The sequence below is a fragment of the Acinonyx jubatus genome, chromosome F2 (assembly GCF_027475565.1).
Source record: "Acinonyx jubatus isolate Ajub_Pintada_27869175 chromosome F2, VMU_Ajub_asm_v1.0, whole genome shotgun sequence".
Taxonomy (NCBI): Eukaryota; Metazoa; Chordata; class Mammalia; order Carnivora; family Felidae; genus Acinonyx; species Acinonyx jubatus.
In genome coordinates this window covers 59,552,482-59,571,935 of record NC_069394.1, presented here as the reverse complement: position 1 = coordinate 59,571,935, position 19,454 = coordinate 59,552,482, and the positions used below count along the sequence as shown (strand labels likewise).

Sequence of the window (19,454 nt, the reverse complement as noted above, 5' to 3'; positions counted from 1 at the left end):
AAGAAATAAACTTAAAAAAAATAGGCCACAGACTCTTGCATATTCTCACCCCTATTGCTTTGGATGAAAAGCTGAAACTTGGAGACGTTAAATGACTTCAACGAGGCCACACATTAACAGAAGTGGAACTAGAAGTTTCCTCCCAGGCAGGAGCGTCCAGCTAATAGGCCAGACTTCTCTGTCCATGCATCCAGGGTACTGCTGATCCAGTTAGACTGGCAAATCCATCATGGCAGGGTTTTTAGGGTCATTCCTCTATTCAGTAAATATTTACATATTAAAGTGGGCAGTCCTACCAGGCCAGGAGACACGATGAGGAGTCAATTCAGGCGGTCTGCCTCCTAAGTGCAGGGGGACTTAAAAAGCTTCTTCATCTGTGTATGCATATTTGAGGCTGGGGGTGGGGCTGAGGGTGGGGCTGTCAGTGGCCGTGGGAGGTGGAGGTGAGATAAGATACGCTACTAGAGTGAAAGCAGACGATAGCTTTTTGACAGTGTCACCTGAATACAGCACGCTGCCCAAAGCATGTGAGATGAGCACGGGAAGGAGTGAGTGACCGTCGGGAACAAGCAGGTGAGCAACTAGCTCCAGTGTGATGGTTGTGAGAACAAAATGCTCCCCGCTCTGTGCTCATTTCCTTGTCAGTCTTTCCCTCCAGCTAGAATGTGGGTCCTTTAGGGGGAAGTAGTTTCATTTGTTTATTTATTTTCTGCATTCCCAGCATACATCAGAGCGTGCTGGGACTCCAAAGGAGCTTTTAGTTATGTTAAGAGGTTAGAGCACAGAGGAGAGCTTCCTCAGCGAGATGATTTTTACCTGAGTCTTGGCAAAGGTGAGACTGAACACAGGTGCTGTCTGCCAGAAACAGACAGTGGGTTTGACCGAATCTAGGAAAGTCTTTGCTTTGAACCATATATTACAAGGTCCCTCCTCATAAGACAAGTATCTGTGATTATGGAAATGCAGGAACATATCTGGGAGTGGGGATTGGAATTAAATCTGCTAGTTTAGGGAAGGGATATAAATGCAGAAATGGGAAGAGGGGGGGCAGGATAGTGGGTCTCCATGGGTCCAAAGTCCTCTGAAATGAGGGGTTTTGTGGACTCACCACGCTTTGGATTAAGAAATGCCACAGTCAGGGCACCTGGGTGGCTCAGTCTGTTAAGCATCAGAATCTTGATTTTGGCTCAGGTCACGATCTCATGGTTCAGCAGATGGAGCCCCGCATCAGTCTCTGCGCTGGCAGCACGGGGCCTACTTGGGATTCTCTCTCTCCCTCTCTCTCTCTGCTCCTCCCTGGCTCGTGCTCTCTCTCTCTCAAAATAAATAAACATTAAAAAAATAAAAATATTAAAAAAGGGAAAGAAATGCCACAGTCCCTCTGGGGCTGAAGGTACTATAATATTATCAATGGGAATGCCATATATTATCATGAGTGACTAGCTCTGTGTCATGTTAAGCAGTGAGATTTAAAATTTCTTTCTTTAACAGGCTTATCTATCCCTTTGGTACCTTATTCATTTATCCATTTTTGCATGTATTCAATGTATCATTTATACATTTATACATTTATCGTACCTGTATCACAGTGGGGTAAGTTAGGGGAAACTCGAAGACAAATTCATATATGACTTTGCCACTAATGACTTCTTAGCTCTGTGTGCAAAACTGTTAGGTTTTCTTCCTTTTTCTTTCTTTCTTTCTTTCTTTCTTTCTTTCTTTCTTTCTTTCTTTCTTTCTTTCTTTTTCTTTCTTTGTTTCTTCTTTCTTTCTTTCTTAAATTTTTTAAATGTTTATTTTTTTTTGAGAGAGAGAGAGAGAGAGAGAGAGAAAGAGAGAGAGAGAGTGCATGCACAAGTGGGGGAAGGACAGAGAGAGGGGAACAGAATATCCAAAGCAGGTTCCACACTGACACCAGAGAGCCCGACTTGGGCACGAACCCATCAACTGTGGGATCATGACCTGATCCAAAGTCGAGTCACCCAGACGCCCAAAACTGGTAGGTTTTCTATCATCCTTGGCCACAATGATGACAAGTAGCCTTTGGACATGAAAAGGTACAGAACACACCAGGTAGCTGCAGTGATAACTCACCTGCAGTGGGAATAAACACCAACCAATTGGTCTGGACCACATCTGCAAGGTCACTAGGAGTTCTGAAAACTTCTGTATAATACATTAAGTTTTTCATTCATCTGTTTTTATTTTGTGGTGCAGGAATTTGGTTGAAGCTATCAACAGCAACAACAGAGCTCACTGCAGAGAATGTCTGCTGGGGAGAAGAATGCCAGAAGAACCCAGATACATCACCCCAGGAAGGGGAGGAATAATACCCTTGTCACAGCCTCATTGGTGGTGTCTCACCATCGACCTTTGGCAAGTTGTGCTGGAAAGGGATGGTCAGAGTTCCAAAGTGCAATATTATATTTCCAATTAAAATGTAAAAACAAACCTTTTTCATAAAGCACATTGGCCTCCGCGCTGGGAAGTGACTACAAAGCCCATCGCTGATTGAGAAAAGCTGAAAGCAGACACTGTAATTGATAAAGGAGATAAGTCAATCTGTGTCCTTTAAAGAATAATGAGTTCCATTTTTCATCAAAAAGATCTCCTTGTGCCGAAGAAACATTCTTTCAATAAATCTACTTAATGGCTTTCCCTCCAATGATCTATAACACTGCGCTTTGGAAGGAGCTTGGAGCATCCTAGCGGGTTCCTGCAGGGGGCTGCAGGCCACCCAACATTTGCATTGCTAATCTAACCCAAAGAAAACCCAAAGGGTTCCCAGGCAGGGCTGCGGTTCTGGGCCAAACATCTGGAGGCTTTCCCGGGCTCTTCAGGCAGGTAGGTGGGATGGAATTTTGAAATAAATATCCCCCCACTAAACTTGAGGTCCTCTGCGAACGTACCTCTCCCGCGCCTACCACCACGGCTCTGCTGTGTCAGGGATACCTCAGCCATGAGGATGGCTCACGTCAGAGAGCTCAAGAGTTAAATGTTTCAGATATTTGGGTTGTGAGAACTGATTAGCTCGTTTGTTCCCTGGGCTCATCACTCCCCTACAGCCCTGACGGCCTTGGTGTTGTTCTGACCGTGGGCTGCAGGAGGTAGCCCGTGTTTATTGTGTTTGGTAAACTGAAGATCCACTTTAAAGCCCCTGCCCGAAGTGGTGCTGCGTACGGGCCTGTTCCCCACCCGGCTGAGGGCCTAAGCCTCAGGTGGTAAAAGGCAGAGCAGAAGAAACAGCCTGTCCCCTTCGAAGGCAATGATTCAGGGCTCTCCGCACCCTGGCGCGAGGCAGCAGGACGTATCGTTCAGCTTGGCTTACCTTGTGAACCCCAACTTTACAAATGCGCTGATCTCCACCAGGACCTAGCTTTATGTAACGAAACCTATTTCCTCCGAGGGCACCGGCCCTCCCAACACTGGCGGACTTCCCCACATGGGAATCATTAAAAACAACCTTCGAGTTATTTCCTTATGTTGCTGTTTGTTTATCCTCCAGTCGCGTGTGAGTCAGCCAGATCATGATTTGTGGTGGTTTTGCTTATGAAATCTTACATAATCATATTCCTATTGTCACGTTGGGTCGAGCAGTTAGGCCATATAGTGTTTTCTCATTGCACAACGTCTGTGAATCAATAAGGAGAAAGGCTGAACAATGAGATGACGTTGGCTGGGTAGGAACCCGGCTCCTCGTCACCCAGGAGGCCACTCTGCAGTTTCACAGATACAGCTGGTGGCGCAGGAGCCGGGACACCCTCTAAAGCCACCGTGGCGCAGGATGACTGGGCTGGGTGGCGGCCTTTGGGATGGGTCTCACCGAGGTGATGTTTAAGAGATGAGAGCCAGGGAACGAAAGAACAACAATGACAACACTTCACACAGAAACCGACCAATTTTTTTACTGCATTCGGTACACGCTGGATTCCAACATGCTGGTCCAGAGCGTGGCTGGCTACAAGCTGGCAAGACTCCTACGGCTCCTCCGACAGGCTTTCCCTTCCCCGCCATGTACATTATTTATTTTGATCCTACTCACTGTCCCAAGTCCAGAGGCAGTTATTAAAAACGCTCTCGATGCAAACAGTGAGTGGCTATGACACACGGATGAGGGTGGGTGCGACTTCCACAACGGAACGTGGAATCTGGAGAAATGGTCAGTGGAGGCAAGACGCCTCCTTAGTGGCTAATAGTATTATGGAGCTCAAAACCCACAACTGTTTTTTTTTCTGGTTTTTGTTTTTTAATTCCTGGAGTATATTGAAACTAGTTGTTCCTAACACGATTTCATATGGTAAATAAAATATCTGACCTGATTTAAACCTTGTTTGTTTGCATACATCTTTGAGGCGTGCACCTCAAAGTCATTCGTATTGATACAGGATGAAGATTATAAATATCCGCATAAAAAGAGAAACGGTGTGACTCTATATGAAGACAACGACCATCACATTCCACAGCACATCATTGGTTAATCTTTGAATCGTCAAGCATTATTTAAAACGAGAGAGAGAGAGAGAGAGAGAGAGAGAGAGAGAATATAACTGAACACAAGCTCCACGACAAAACAATCATAACAACGGAACCAAACCCAATTTCTCTATTAATCATTTAAAATTTTTACCTCTGTTTCTAACACTTTTCATTAATTGTTATTTCAAGCGCCAGTAGCAGGATCAGATTTCTCCTGCCTCCGGGCAAGTGAGTTATGATCTGATCTCAAGTTCCGAGGGAAATGCTCAAAGTTTTATTTTTCCCCAGTTGAATAAACAGTACTATGTATATTATCTCTTGTGTTAGAATAGTGTTGTCTTCACATAAGACTCAAATAATGGTATTAGTCATTCATTTCCTTGAACACAGACACCCTCATGCGTGCTGACAGGTTTATAAGGATGTGGTGGCAGCCGTGGTTCTGGGAGCTGCTAGATGACCGACTTTGATTTCTTGCAGTCCTGAGCGATGGAGCCCGGGTGTGTCTGGTTATTGTCCGCTTTCTCTCCCAGATGCTGGGCTTGTCTGGAAGATTAATACATTAACAAGAGCTGAAGGTCCAGGGTTGCACGTCTTCAGACATGTTTATTAGCAGATGGCACACAGGATTCAAAGGTCACCACAAAAGTGACATTTTAAAGTGAAACAACAATATTTATGTTCAGATAGTCTACTGATGAGATCATGTGGAAATGGTTTTGATTAAATTAGCTTATAAATGGTTGCCAATCTATAGACAACAGAAAATACCGCGTCTGTTTACCAAATGCTTTCTTCTCACGCTCTCACCTCTTACATATTAATGACCAAATGCTGTTTTGGGGCTATGCTTATTTAACCGGAGGATCAATGTATCTGTTTTTCACTTCCTGGGTTACCGGTTTGTTTTCATTCTAAAAAACATTATCTCCTATGGGCGTTTTGAAATCTCACCTGCAATTTTTAGGGCTTGGAAAGAATTCGGATTCCTCTATGTAAATGCAATTGCTTTCAATTTCTTTAGTATAAATTGGGCCTCTGGAGAGACCTAAAATTCAGTCGCTCAGGTGAGACCTGACATTTGATATCATAAAAAATAAACTATGCACTCGATTTCAGAAATTCTTGCTACAGCTACATTCTTGGCTTTGCAGTCCTTGGGAGCCACACTTTTGTGGCAACGGGTGCTTGTGTTTCTAGAACAACGTGGAAAAAAAACAAAATGCGGTGAAGGGGAGGGGATACCTCTTCTGGACTTCTTTTTCTTTTCTCTCTCTTGCGCCCACAACTTAGCAGGAGTGTGAGTGCAAGTTGTATGTCAGAAAAGGTTTAGACAGAAGAAACCTCAACAGTATGAAGTAAAAACAGTATTTTACAAGTTGTGCAAGTCTCTATAGTCAATAAAACTCACAGAAATATTTCCAACAAAGGCATTGAAATGGAGAAAAAAATGATCAATTAGTAGATTAAAACTTTCACATATGTACTAGAGGAAATGAAAATGACCATATATATATACCGTTTCTCATTTATTTACATTTAACTGTAATATGAATAATTTTGTAAGATACAGATATTATTGTCTTGAGGGTTATTTTTTACCTTATTGTTACCTATATCTTATTTTTTTTGCACAATTGCAAAATTAGAAATGTAAGAATATAGCAGAAGATTTACTCACTTTTCAAGAGAACCTTTTTCAATATTCATTGCCCCTTCCATTGGGTCCAGTCCTTGTTCAGAAAATTGTTTCAAGGCACTTAAAGCTGCCTAAAAGTGAAAACAAACACACAAACAAGGAGATGCATTCATTGACTTTAATATTAATAAACAGGTAATTGTAAAAGAAGGCTGAGATGTATAGTAAAGACTATCATTTTCACTGGTCTAAATAAATGCTTTTTTTTGCATCATTTAGCAAAATTACATTTGAAAGGCTGTATTATCATGAAGCAATTGTATGCTACGAGGGCCTTATTTCTGTGGCAAAGTGGGAGGAGGTGGGGAGGAGAATCTCCAAAGTTTCATGCCTTAGCCCCCATCCATAATTTTGTAAAATCACAAAGTTTTTATCTGCAAATGTAGAAGCACCTAGTATAAGCCTATTATAGTTTGACATATAAATATATATATATACACATATATATAAATACATATATAAATATAATGTATTATATTTTGACTATAATAACATTTTCTCCTCACATTACTGAAACTACACATTCCCTTCCTTCAGACAATGCAACGTCAGATTTTCCCAAGTTAGGTACTCTTTCCAAAGTTAGCATAGAGGTATTGTTCCATTTTATAGCTATCCCCAACCAAGTCACAGGATGTGAGCAGAGAAATGGGCCCAAGACACTCATGCATACAAAGGGGATGGTACGATGGTATTCTGTGAGGAGAGAGAAAACGTGCACTCTTTGGGGCCCTGGGGAGGCAGGCCTGGCCACAGCAGAGCCTCCGGAGGTGTTGATATGCCCGTCTTGCGTGGGATGCTGAAGGGTGTTGACAGGCTGGCTGAGCCTCGCTGGATAGCTGGGAGGCACCAAAAATGTGATGCTGATAAGATCTACATAACTTGTTGACACTCTTGTGCACGTTCCAAATTGTTATTTCTTTGAATAAGAATTTGGTTCTCCTTCCCCTCCCCCATTCCCCACCCCCTTAAAGCTCCATTAGAAGGGCTTTGTTGAGTCTGAGATAGGTGTGAGCGGCCAGGGTTGTTTGAATCCTGGAGATCCCACTGGGTCACACTTTGGTCATCTGTATCCTCTCAACTACCTTTGAAAAAGGGCTAACTCTTGCAGTTTCCCAAACTTTTATCTGCCAAAGGCCCCTTTTGGGTAGCTGACTGTGTGATCCCTTGCAAATTTCATTATTTGTAACATTTTTTGGTTTTCATTTTTAAATTAATAGACTTAATTTTTTTAAGAGTAGTTTTAGGTTTCCAGGAAAATTGAGCAGGGATGTCGGTGTTCCCCCCCCCCCCCCAACTCCTGGTCTTGGCCCATGCTCGTACTATGTATACAGCAGCTGGCACAGGCTGACATGGCAGGTAAGCAGTACTTTCAGTTGGGTAGAAGCAGTGTGGCTATTTCATTGGGGTACTATTGCTGGTTGAATTGTGTCCCCCCCACTACTCCCCAAATCTATATGTTGAAGTCCTAACCCCCAATACCTCAGATGTGGCCGTATTTGAAAACAGGGACATTGCAAATCTAAGTAAGATGAAGTCCTACTGGAATAGAATGGGCCCAGATCCAATATGTCTAATGTCCTTATAATAAGGGGAACTTAGGATGTAGACACACACACACACACACACACACACACACACACACACACACGGGGAGAACAGCCTGTGGAGAGGAAGGCAGAGATTGAAGTGATAGAACAGAAGCCAAGGGACGTCACCGATTGCCAGCAAACTGCCAGATGCTATGGAGAGGTATTGGAACAGATTCTCCCTCACACCCTCAGAGGGAACCAAAACTGCCAGCACCTTGACTCTGGACTCCCAGCCTCCAGAACTGTGACAAGATATATTTCTGTTGATTAAACCACTCAGTTTGTGGTATTTTGCTATGAGAACTCTAACAAACTAAAATAGGTCCATCATAATTCCTCCTTAAGGACAGTAGAACCTCCTTTTCCTTTCTGTGATGTTTCTTTTTATTATATTTTTATTATAAAAATAATTTTCATTATAGGAAAATCATAAGAGGTACAAGCAAAAACAGTGTGAAAATATTCACAGGCCCATCCACCATTTACTACTTGGTCTAATGTCTTTCCCTTTACTTTTCTATCCCTTCCCCATATGTACAAACTTTCACCTGGATCATATCTTCACACCATTTTATAACCTGCTCTTTTCATTGAATGTGAGCAGTTTTCCATATCAATAAAAACACTTCAGTAGCATTATTTTGCGTGACTGCTCAGTATATTGACTTTAGAGGTCCTTCTATATTCAGCCAATCCCTACTGTTGGACATTTAGGACACTCCCAAATTTAAGTGATTATTAACACTGCACCCAGATTTCAAATAGTTAAATTTTTGCATACCATCTCAATAACTTCCTTATGATAGATTCCTAGAAATTGAATTTCTGGGCCAAAAAGCATGAATATTTTTAGATCTGACATGAGCTTTTTCACCTCCCTCAGAGAGGTTGTGACCACAGTAGTAATGTGAGGAGCTGATGCTTCTTTAGGTGCTTTTGGAATTAATCTCTCAGAACCACTTTGTGGGTCATTAGAGCCAACCAGTTTTGTCATTTTATGGCCCTACCTTAGTTTTCATTTGTCCATCCTGACCATTTACCTTATTCACTAGATCTGGCTTTGAGTGAAGTTTGGTTGCTTTCAAAAATTAAATTGAGCCTCAAAAGACCCAGATTTGGACAATTCCCCTCCCCCAAAAGAAACCTGCAGAGGGATTTGGCTCTCATTTAAAATCACTTGGGTAATCTCTGAGGTCCTTCTAAGTCCTGCAATGCTGGGTTGTGCTGGACAGCCTTCCCAGGTGACTAGCCTGGGAAAAGTCCTGTGGGTGTGCACATTCTCATGGGCTTGTTACATGAACCTGAGCTGGAGTCCTGCCTTACATATGCATGTACTGGGTGAGGCATGAGGCCCACTCACTGCAAAGCTCTAAAGAGCAGTCCATGCCTGACCTTTCCAGATAGCCAACTACATTGGTGGGGCGGAGTTGGGGGGAGCACTAATGAACTTACAGGTCTTTGTATATTCAACAATTTTGAACAAATGAACACCTATTCTTTTTTTTTAATAATTTTTTTTTAAATGTCTAGTTTTGAGAGAAGGAGAGAGAGGGTGCATGGGCATACGAGTGGGGAGGGGCAGAGGGAGAGGGTGAGAGAAAATCTGAAGGGGCTTCCGCACTGTCAGTGCAGAGCCCAATGCGGGGTTCAATCTCATAAACTGCAAGATCATGACCTGAGCCAAAATCAAGAGCCAGGCGCTTAAGTGACTGAGCCACTCAGGAGCACCTTTTTTAAAATAAAAAAAAAGTTAAATAACTATTCTTTTTTCTGATCCATTAGTATGTGGATTATTGTCAGGAATGCCAATTTTTATCAATTGCTTCCCACGTGAACTATTGTGGAAGGCTCTTTAGTGCCTGTAAATTTAAATCAGCAATGTCATATTGCTGAATGAGACACATGAGAACCCCAGGGCTCCCTGGTCCCAAAATGACAACCAAAAATGACTTTTAAAAATTTAAAAAACAACTTTAAAAAGTTATTTATAGGCTAATTGTAGCCCATTTTACTAGTTGTTGTTGGAATACTTGTTGCCCAAATACCAAGAACCAAATGTCTTGCTACACCAAGTCCAGGACCCCGTGACACCTGCTCTCTTCTATCCAACATATGAGATGCAGGCCAGGTCTCAGAGAGCAGGTTCAGTGTTTTGGCTCTTGCAAAATCTCCTGGATGATTTTACCAACATGTCGGGCAGGTCTCTGTGCACTTTCAAAATGCCTGTCGCCACTCAAAGAATGTCTTGCAGGCTGGAAGGGCGGCGTGCTCTTTCACTCAATGCCATGAACGGATTTTCAGAATTCTTGTGTGGCTGCTTCCCTCCAAAGGTATGCTTAAAGGCTTCCAAACAATATTCCCTTATTTATCTGATGAGATAATTTCAACCCACATCTTATTGATAATCCTGAATACAATTGCTTATAAATAGGAGAGGACTTCTTGCTAATTTATAAAAGACAATGAAGACGATTTATCTTCTCTATAAACAGTAATAGCTACCATTTGATGAGCATCACCCTGCCATAGTCATGAAACCAGGCCATTTACCTGAGTGGCCTCAGGTGTTCCCACAGCCCTGCAGGTAGGTCCTATCCATGAGGAATTCAGTAACTTATTCAAAGGTCACACAGCTAGTAAGTGGCAGAGCATGGATTTGAACCCAGTGCACATTCTTGACCAGATCACTTTATTTCCTTCACACCTAAGCCAATTTCAGCATGACTTTTTTCAATATTATCATTTCCAGATCACTCTTATTCCCTCCTCCATACTCATTCTATTAATTATTCCCCCACAATAATTACTGGAGGTAAGCTCATACAATTATCTCCATTTTCTAGACAAGGGATTTATTATCTTGTGGGTTGACTTCTGAGGCTCTGTTCAGTGCTTCTGTAACAAGTGTAGATTGGGCTAAAATTGAATTGCTATGGTACTTATTTTGTCACTTGAATTACCCAACGGCTCCCAAACAAGGTGATTCAATTCTCCATTTCTCAACATTCTAAGGGTACCAAGTCTTGCTCAATTATTCATCGCCCCTCTGTTGTTCTGAGAAGAGTTCATTCCTCACCCGCCAGGGGTTGCTGGCCAGAGGGAAAATCAAGCTGCACGGTTTGCCTGGGACTGTGGCATGCAGGACGCTGCAGCAAGGGGAGGGGCTGGGATGCTGGGATTGGGAAGATGAACGGACAGGGAAAGGATGGAGGGCTTGGCTGTGATTTATAGAGAGTGATAAGCTAAGTACTTTTAGGAAAGCAGAGATGGGCAGGGGCTGCCCACCAGGTGCATCCACCCACAGGTATGAATGGAACACCAGCCCTGGCTGCCTCATCTCTCACTTGTCATGAGCTCAGCTGGGGAGCTGCCATCCTACCCCCAGTTCATCAGCCACCACTTTCCCAGAAAGGATACTTTGCAGATTAAAAAATTCCATCTGTGAGATGGGTGTGCTTCACTTTCCACAGCAAAGTGGCTACAAAAATAGGATAATGCAGCAATGTCCAAAATAGCCACATTACATTTAGCAAGACTCAATCATCAGTCATTTCAAAGAACAATGTATAATGGAATGGCTTTGTCAACAAATACTAACATTTAATGGTCCACCAAGACATGTTACTTTGCACATCCAAATCTGTCCAGAAGATGGTAAAATCAACAAAATCTCCATGTTTCAACCATTCCAACTGAATAAATTGTACTTGCTAGAGGCCAGTTATTTAAAACAATTAAGACTATATTATAAAAATGCTACCTGATATTAAAGGACACTGGAGTGAGGGAGAAGTCGAATAACTCATTTGGAGAGACATTTGCAGCCTGCTCAAGGCACAAGTTCTACATTGTCTACTACTGAGAGGGTAAATAGATAACGAGAGGCTCAGCTCCTACTGTCTGCAATTCACCCCCTCAGCCTGGACAGTTTGCTGTGTGATAAACGTAAACTAATGTTGGGGAGTCGTGGGAAGGAGGTAAATCTGGGTTCCTTAATGAGGAACATCCTGAACGATGATTAAACCCAAGTTGTATAACTTCCCACACACTGTGGATTTGAGAATTTCAAAGTACCCAGAACACAAGTACCCAGGACCCTCCATACAGCTTCAGCCATAAACAAACAGACAACTGAAAAATTTCATTTCCAAGGTCAGAAAATGTTTCCTACCAAATAAAAACAAACTCACTCAGCATCCAAGTGTGTGTTACTATGGTTTGACCAAGGGGAATCTTAAACTTTAGCTTTATGACAATTTACATGTTTTGAGATTCTAAGAAAAGAGGAAAGAAAAGAAAAGAAAAAAGAAAAAAAATCAGTACCTTTGAGGCAATTCATGTAGCTTGGTTTGAAAGGAGAAAAATTAAAGAAGCATTTTAAGACATGGATGACATTTCTTTTTCTTATTCTCGTCTTTTAAGCTCAACACTTGTTTTTGTGTGTGTGTGTGTGTGTGTGTGTGTGTGTGTGTCCCTTAAAAGAAAGCATCTACACAGATACATAGAAATATTTTTGTCCCCAAAAGATTTTACAACTGTTTTGTGAGGAAAGCCCCACAGGTTCTTGAACAGATGTCGCTACCATTTCATGTATCACTTGTTTTGTGCGTAGTTATAGCAATACCAGAAACAAGATGCCAGTAAGATACTTTCCATGCCTGTTTGTTGGTCTTGGTTTGCACGCATGCATGCACTTGTGTGTGTGTGTGTGTGTGTGTGTGTGTGTGTGTGTGTGTGCGTGTGTGTGCAGAATGGAGGTGAGTCTTCCCAGCCATTTCTGCAATTTCTAACTTTCCTCTTGTCAATCAGAAATTAGCAAATTGTATTGAAACCAGTGCCTATTCCTCCTGCTTTCTTTTTCAGGAATCAAACGCAACAGTATTAACTAATTTTTTGAGACACAACAATGGTCTTCACTGGCAAAATGTGAATTTTAACTCATCCCTTTATGACACACAGTTCTTCTCATCTTTAAACACAATGCCCAATGGATACTTTTATTTCTTTCTTTCCCCATTTCACACTTTTCCCACCGATTTTATGTTCTGAATCCCAGAAACAGACAGGATGTTCCCATTAAAGTCAATGGCAACCACACATGCCCAAATGTGGCCTTCATTTTTAAGCAAGTGCCCAAGGTTTGTTTTGTTTGCCTTTTGCCCCTGAGGGACTTGTTCATGTGGAACTCTTCCTGGGAGCCACTCTCACTGCTAGATTCATTTCAGAATGCACACCGTGATCATATGTGCAGCTCACTAAATCAGGCTTCTTAAATGAGAAAACGATAGGCTTCAACAGCAACCGCCTTCACTTGTAGTTGAGGGCTCTCCTAACTTCTTGTCTCAACAATCTTTGAGACTGGCTCCCTATTAAATCATTTCAGTGACTACAAACCAGCGGGTTCTTCAGTAAGCTTAGGGCTTATTGCCCAAAGAATGTGAATTTTAATGTTCCTGAGTTATCATTTTCTTGCTTTGAAAGGTCTATAACAAAATGCCAACTCTCTCTTTCTATAAAATAAAAGAAACCAAAAAGAGAAAATTGTATTTCTAAATTTTTTCACATTATGATAAGATCCTCAGTCTATCACATTTCAGATGAATCAGTGATAGGACTTTAAAAATAAAATGATAAAGGATTATATTGAGCTTTAACTAAACCATTTGCTGCCCTGATTCTACCAATTTCATATAGCCTGCACTTTCCATTTATGCTCACATAAACCTATTGGTTCATATAATTTCCGTAAAATTCATACTTTATAAATGGCTTACTGTTGGAACAAAGGGATGTCAGCCTGCTAAGGTAATGGCTACTCATCATCAAAAAATAAAATAAAATAATAAAATAAAATAAAATAAAATAAAAAGAAGTCCGGCAGTGGTCTGAAGGCATGCATATTTTAGACAGACTACTAAAGCAGAGAATAGGAATTTGACTCTAGAATTTGGGGAATTAGTACAAACTTGGGCACTGAAACTACAGACTTAGGCATCATCTATATTCTGTGGTCAGGCTCCTACATTGGGTAATCCATGTAGCTGCTCATCTTGACAATGATAGAGTCAAATTTAAGTGGGATTAACGATGCAGAGGAATGTTTGCAGTGTGTTTAGAACAAATTTTAGCAGTGGCATCCATGCTGCCAGCTCTCACTCCAACCATACTGTTTCTGTTTTAAAGGAAACACCATTCCTTTAAAAATTCCTGTGTTGCCCTTTATTTCATTACTGTTGATTCAACAAAAAATCCCCTTTGTAATGGTGTGTTACCCAAACATGCTGTTGGGCACAAAACCAAGTGTCCAAGAATGGCAGCAGCATCACTCTGCTTGGCAGGATAATGCCCCCCCCCCAAAGTGTCCATGTCCTGATCTCCAGGATGTGCATATGTTACCTCATAAGGCAAAAGTGATTTTGCAGATAAGATTGAGGTATAAACATTGAGATGTGTTGATTATCTTGGATTATCCAAGTGGGTCCAGTCTAATCACATGAGTCCTTAATATCAGAGAATCTTTCCCGAATTTGGTGAGAGAGAAAGACAGGGCCGGGGAAAATGGTCAGAGTAATGTTGTTAGTTTTGAAGACAGAGGAAGGAAGACACAAGCCAAGAAATGGAGGTGGGCTCTAGAAGCTGGAAAAGCCAAGAAGACTAATTTGCACCTCAAGCCAAAAAAAAAAAAAAAAAAAAAGAAAAGAAAAGAAAAAAAAGAACTGCTGATACCTGGATTTTAGCCCAGGGGTTCTCTATAGAGAATCTACAGAACTCTAAGATAATCATTTGTTTTATTACTTATATATTAAAATTTTTTCTTTTTTTAAAGTTATTTATTTATTTTGAGAGAGACAGGTACAGTGTGAGTGGGGAAGGGGTAGAGAGAGAGAGAGAGAGAGGGAGAGAGAAATCCCAAGCAGGCTCCACACTGCCTGCACAGAGCCTGATACGGGGCTTGAACTCATGAAACCGCGAAATCATGACTGAACTGAAATCAAGAGTTGGTTACTTAACCAACTGAGCCACCCAGGTGCCCCAAGTTTATTTATTTTTTGAGAAAGATGAGAGAAAGAGAAAGAGAGAGAGAGAGAGCATGAGCAGGGGAGGGGCACAGAGAGAAGGGGACAGAGGATCCAAAGCAGGCTTCCTTGCTGACAACAGAGAGCCCAATGTGGGGCTTGAACTCATGAACCATGAGATCATGACTTGAGCCGAAGTTGGATGCTTGACCAACTGAGCCACCCAGGTGCCCCTTAAGATAATGCATTTGTGTGGTTAAGCCACTAAGTCTAGTAATTTGTCATTGCAGCAAGAGACAGCTAATACACTCTACCTGTCATCTGGACAAGGAAGGGAGGAGAGCACGGCATTTGGAGCCCATCAGCCCTAGACTAAAATTCCAACCCTACTGTAGACAAGTTGTGTCTATGCAAGTTACTTTATCTCTCTGAGCTTCTTTTTCATCATCTGTAAATTGGAGACTACAACACTTACTGCATTGGATTGTTTGAGAGGTTAACGTCTGGACCATGAATGAAAGCTTTTATTACACAATTTTCTCTGTTGAGACCAACATCCAGTCATAAAATTCTTTATACTTTCTATCTCCATGTTATTTATGTCCAGTTTTGTATGCATTTCTATCTTTTTTCTAGCACATTGCTTACCCATCTTTCTTCCTAAGAGCCCTATCATTATGTCTTCCCCTTAATCAAAAGCCACTACTAACTTCCAGCCAGCAAATAACATTCTGTATCCTTGGACTGGCATTCAAGGCCATGCATCAGCTGGCCCCATTCTACTCTATAACCTCATTTACTGCAATTTCATTACAGTGTGTTTCCCAGAGTGTGATGTCTGAGCCAACAGACTGGTCACCAGCCTCAGTGGCAGGTGTCTGTTATCAAGAGCTCCCCAGCCAGTTGGCCTGAGAGACACCAACATTGCAGAAGCCCTGCCCACATGGATCTTCCACCCTGGTCTGTCTGGTCTGCCTCCTGTCTGATGGAGACATCTGAGTTTTTTTTACCTCTACACCTTTGCTCCTGCAGTCTTTCATTTTCCTAGGGTGGACTTCTCTGACTCCCAGCCTGTCTCCTACCCATGAACTTCTGACAGCCCTTGCCATTTGCCTCCCTGAACTGTGGGCTGTCTTCAACATGTTTATGTCCTGTCTTCTCACGTAGTCGGTCAGCCCTTGGTTGGAAGAGCCATTTTCCTGTTTGAAACTAGCACAATGTATTTACAGAAGATCCTCAAGGAATATTGCTTGGTTGGTTATCCACCAGCTTCCATCTGGAGCCCCCTAAGACAGATAAGTACTCACAGACACATTTGTGCTTTGTCTTCTCTCTATTCTGTAAGTGAGCATCTTGTTCTAGCTGGCTTTTCCTTACTTCAGGGCATCTTCCAAAGCTTCTCTCCTATGAGGCTCTCTCTCCTTCTTTCACACACCCCTCCCATCCTCACCCTCACGTGGGCTCTGCAGCCAATATGCTTTAGGATAAATGGTCCCGGGAAAGTAGAGCTGGGTCATCTCTGTCCATGTAAGAGAAGGTTCTGTCCACAATCTACCTCCAAGGAATACAGATGATAGTTACTGACTTTTTGAAATGTCAACCATTTGGGTTTGGCTTCTGTCATCTTTGATGTCTGTAACCAGTGCTTCCCCCTCCCTGGGCTAATGTGAGGGCTACAAAGAAAGTGCCTGGGAAACCCTACCTGGGAGGACCCAACAATGGGGTGGCACATCCTGAAACAGGAACAGAGGTGAGCCTCTCCCACCCAAGACGAGCCTGATTCTGCAGGGCAATGGTGCCTGAATTCTGCCTTGGCAGCCCTTCTCCCCACTGTCCTAAAGGTCTCTTTGGGATTTCTTGGTTCTTTGACATCCTACTACGAAGAGAAGGAAAAGCATTGCTACTGAATATGGACACACACTGCTCTGCCTATTCAGAAATTCCAGTTAGGTTTGAGCATATGATTGGAAAAAAATGTATAGTTATTTCATAGTTTTTATTGCATTTAATGGGTTCTTAGATTGCATGGCTGTAGGGGGTAGCTGGGAACAACAGGGAATGATGGTCAAACAATATAACCTATAAAGTTTTGTTTAGTTTTGAACTTTTGGTTGTACTGAAATAGAGTCCAAGTTCGCAGCCCTTGCTGATTCCCTCAATGAGTGAGGCATGCAGAAGCCTGATTTCTTTTCTTGGGGCATTTGGTGGCCATCCTAGTGGTCAAATTGCAGCAGAGAGGGGGCCAGAATAGATCTTTACTTCCATCCCAAATGTCTCCTTAGCCTCTTACTGATATCTGATCATATATATATATATATATATATATATATATATATATTTACTTTTTAAAATAAAAGTATATATATTTAATATATATTTACTTTTTAATATATGTATATTTTATATATTTTATATATTTATATATTTTATTTATATATATAAATATTATATATATTTTATATATTTATTATATAATATATAAATATTAATATATAATATAATATAATATGTATTTAAAATAAAAGTATATATATTTACTTTTTAAAATAAAAGTTCCAAACATCCAAAAAAGTACGAAGGATAGTGTATACTGAACCCCCCTGCCCCCCCCACCCCACCACCTATCACTCAGATCGAGAATTATTAGTATTTTGGGGAACCAGCATGGCTCAGTCAGTTAAGTGTCTGACTTTGGCTCAGGTCATCATCTCGCGGTTCACAAGTTCGAGCCCCACGTCAAGCTCTGTGCTGACAGCTCAGAGCCTGGAGGCTGCTTGCAATTGTGTCCCTCTCTCTGCCCCTCCCCTTGTGTTCTGTCTCTCTCTTTCTCTCTCAAAAACAAAACACAAAACATTAAAAAAAAAAAAAGAATTATCAGTACTTTTCCAATCTTGTTTCATGTATCTTCATGTCTTCCTGCAGGATTCCAAATCAGGTATCAGATAAAGACACATGCCACGATCACACCTAACAAAATTAAGAACAAATCCTTTTTATCATCTAAATACCTGGGTCATGTTAAACTTTTCCTGATGGCCTCAAAGATGTCTTTTAATGTTGGTTTTTGAATCTACATCCCAACAGTCCACACGTTGTATCTGACTGTTCTTTTAAGAGCTAGGAGTCCTGTGGAAGGCAGAATAATGGCAAAGATGTCCAGGATCCAATTCCTGACGGGACCTGGGGAGGGGGGATTCACGGCCAATCCAAACGCAAGTCTTTAACCTCAGGGGTCCTCTCCCAGCTCTGGTCAGAGATGGTCACATGAAGGTGCCAGAAGCCTCAAAGGAATGTGCCTTACTAGCTTTGAATGCCAATGATGGGACCACGAAGCAAAGAATGTAGGAAGCTTACAGAAGCTGGAAAAGGCAAGGGCACGGATTCCCCTTGGAGTCTCCAGAAAGGAACACAGCACCGCCGACACTTTGATTTGAGCCCGGTGAGATGGTGTCTGACTTCCGACTACAGCCTGTGAGATGATACGTAGGTGCTGTTTTAAGCCACCATTCCTTTAGCGGGGCACTGCGAGTCACACGGGGGTGTGAAGGTCTGATACTGTACCCTCCTGAGACCAGCTGGTGTTGGGCCTGAGAAGGAGAATGTCCGGGAAAGAGAAGGCTGGGGCTTGGGAAGAAGTGGGGCCAGCTGTGCCGGGTGCCTTGCTGATGCCACTGGCCGTCTGCTGGCCACGTCAGGCAGGACTGAAGGAGCTCTCGCCCCACTCTGAGCAAGCGGCACACCAGTGTCAAGCCAGTCATCACCTAAACCCTGTGAGGACCGGCCCCCACCCTTAGGGACCCATGCATCACTCTCCTTTTCACCCCTAATGCTCTGTCCTAACCTCCTTTTTGTTCTTCAGCAGGGATAAGCTCTTTCCCACCTCGGGGGTTCAGGCTGGCCGGTCCTTCTGGCCACCCCTTGTCATGACTGGCCACTTGTCAGCCTTCAGGTCTCAGCTCCGGTTGAGTTGGGGCGGGGGGAGTGAACACCCCGTCTAGGGTGTCCCCCCCACCCCCAGCAAATCACATAACCTTGTTCATTTTCCTCATAACACTTGTCACAGTCTGTGATCTACTAGAGGAAGGGGCCTGGCCTATCTGATTCACAACTGGGTACCATCATTCACTCAACAAATATTTATGGAGAACCAGGCTCCACACAAGGTACCAGGAAAACCAAGAGCAACATGCACAGTCCCTGCCTTCTGCGCTGGGTCTTGCAGCAGGGAGAAAGGCACGAGGCCAACACCAATCTACCAAGATAATCGCTGTAAGAAAGAATGTACAGCTGAAGTCAAACTGAGAAAGGGCACTCAGGTCTCCCCAGGGAACACCGGAAGTCACACAGAGGCAGCACTTGGGGTGAGATGTAGGGTGAGGAGGACTTTTTCAGTAGGGCAAACTGTGAGAGGAGGGTGTTGTCAGCGGGGGGGGGGGGCGGGGCTCCTCGTGCAAGGCAGTTCAGAATGGCTGGACTGGGAGGTGGGTGGGAATCGACGGGCACAGTGTCCTGGACAATTTGAAAGGTGTTGTGTAGAAGATGGAAGCACCTTGCTCTGGGGAAAGCTGGGTCAAGCCCAAAAGATGGAAGCCACGGGCAAAGGGATTTGGCCTCCAAACAGGAAGGGGACTGTGCCCCCTGGGAGTGCGGCTGGCTGCTGAGGTGGGGCCG

General features: G+C 42.7%; 1 protein-coding gene and 1 long non-coding RNA gene across 12 annotated transcripts in view; one reads left to right on the top strand and one right to left on the bottom strand.

Annotated features, from left to right (window-relative positions):
• The first annotated feature begins 425 nt into the window (after positions 1–425).
• Positions 426–4,541, top strand: LOC113600688 (uncharacterized). The gene is made up of 2 exons (XR_003421812.2): positions 426–573; positions 2,218–4,541. It is a non-coding gene; the product is annotated as an uncharacterized LOC113600688 (long non-coding RNA).
• The window catches only part of STAU2 (staufen double-stranded RNA binding protein 2), a 305,709-nt gene continuing 290,134 nt past the window's right edge, over positions 3,880–19,454 (bottom strand). For all 11 annotated transcript variants that reach the window (XM_027064372.2, XM_027064370.2, XM_027064371.2 and 8 more), the window contains 2 exons: positions 6,158–6,246; positions 3,880–5,022 (listed from right to left, as the gene is read on the bottom strand). In XM_027064372.2, coding sequence (XP_026920173.1) covers positions 4,929–5,022; positions 6,158–6,246 — 183 coding nt within the window. In that variant the 3' untranslated portion in view covers positions 3,880–4,928. The remainder of the gene's footprint in view (positions 5,023–6,157; positions 6,247–19,454) is intronic.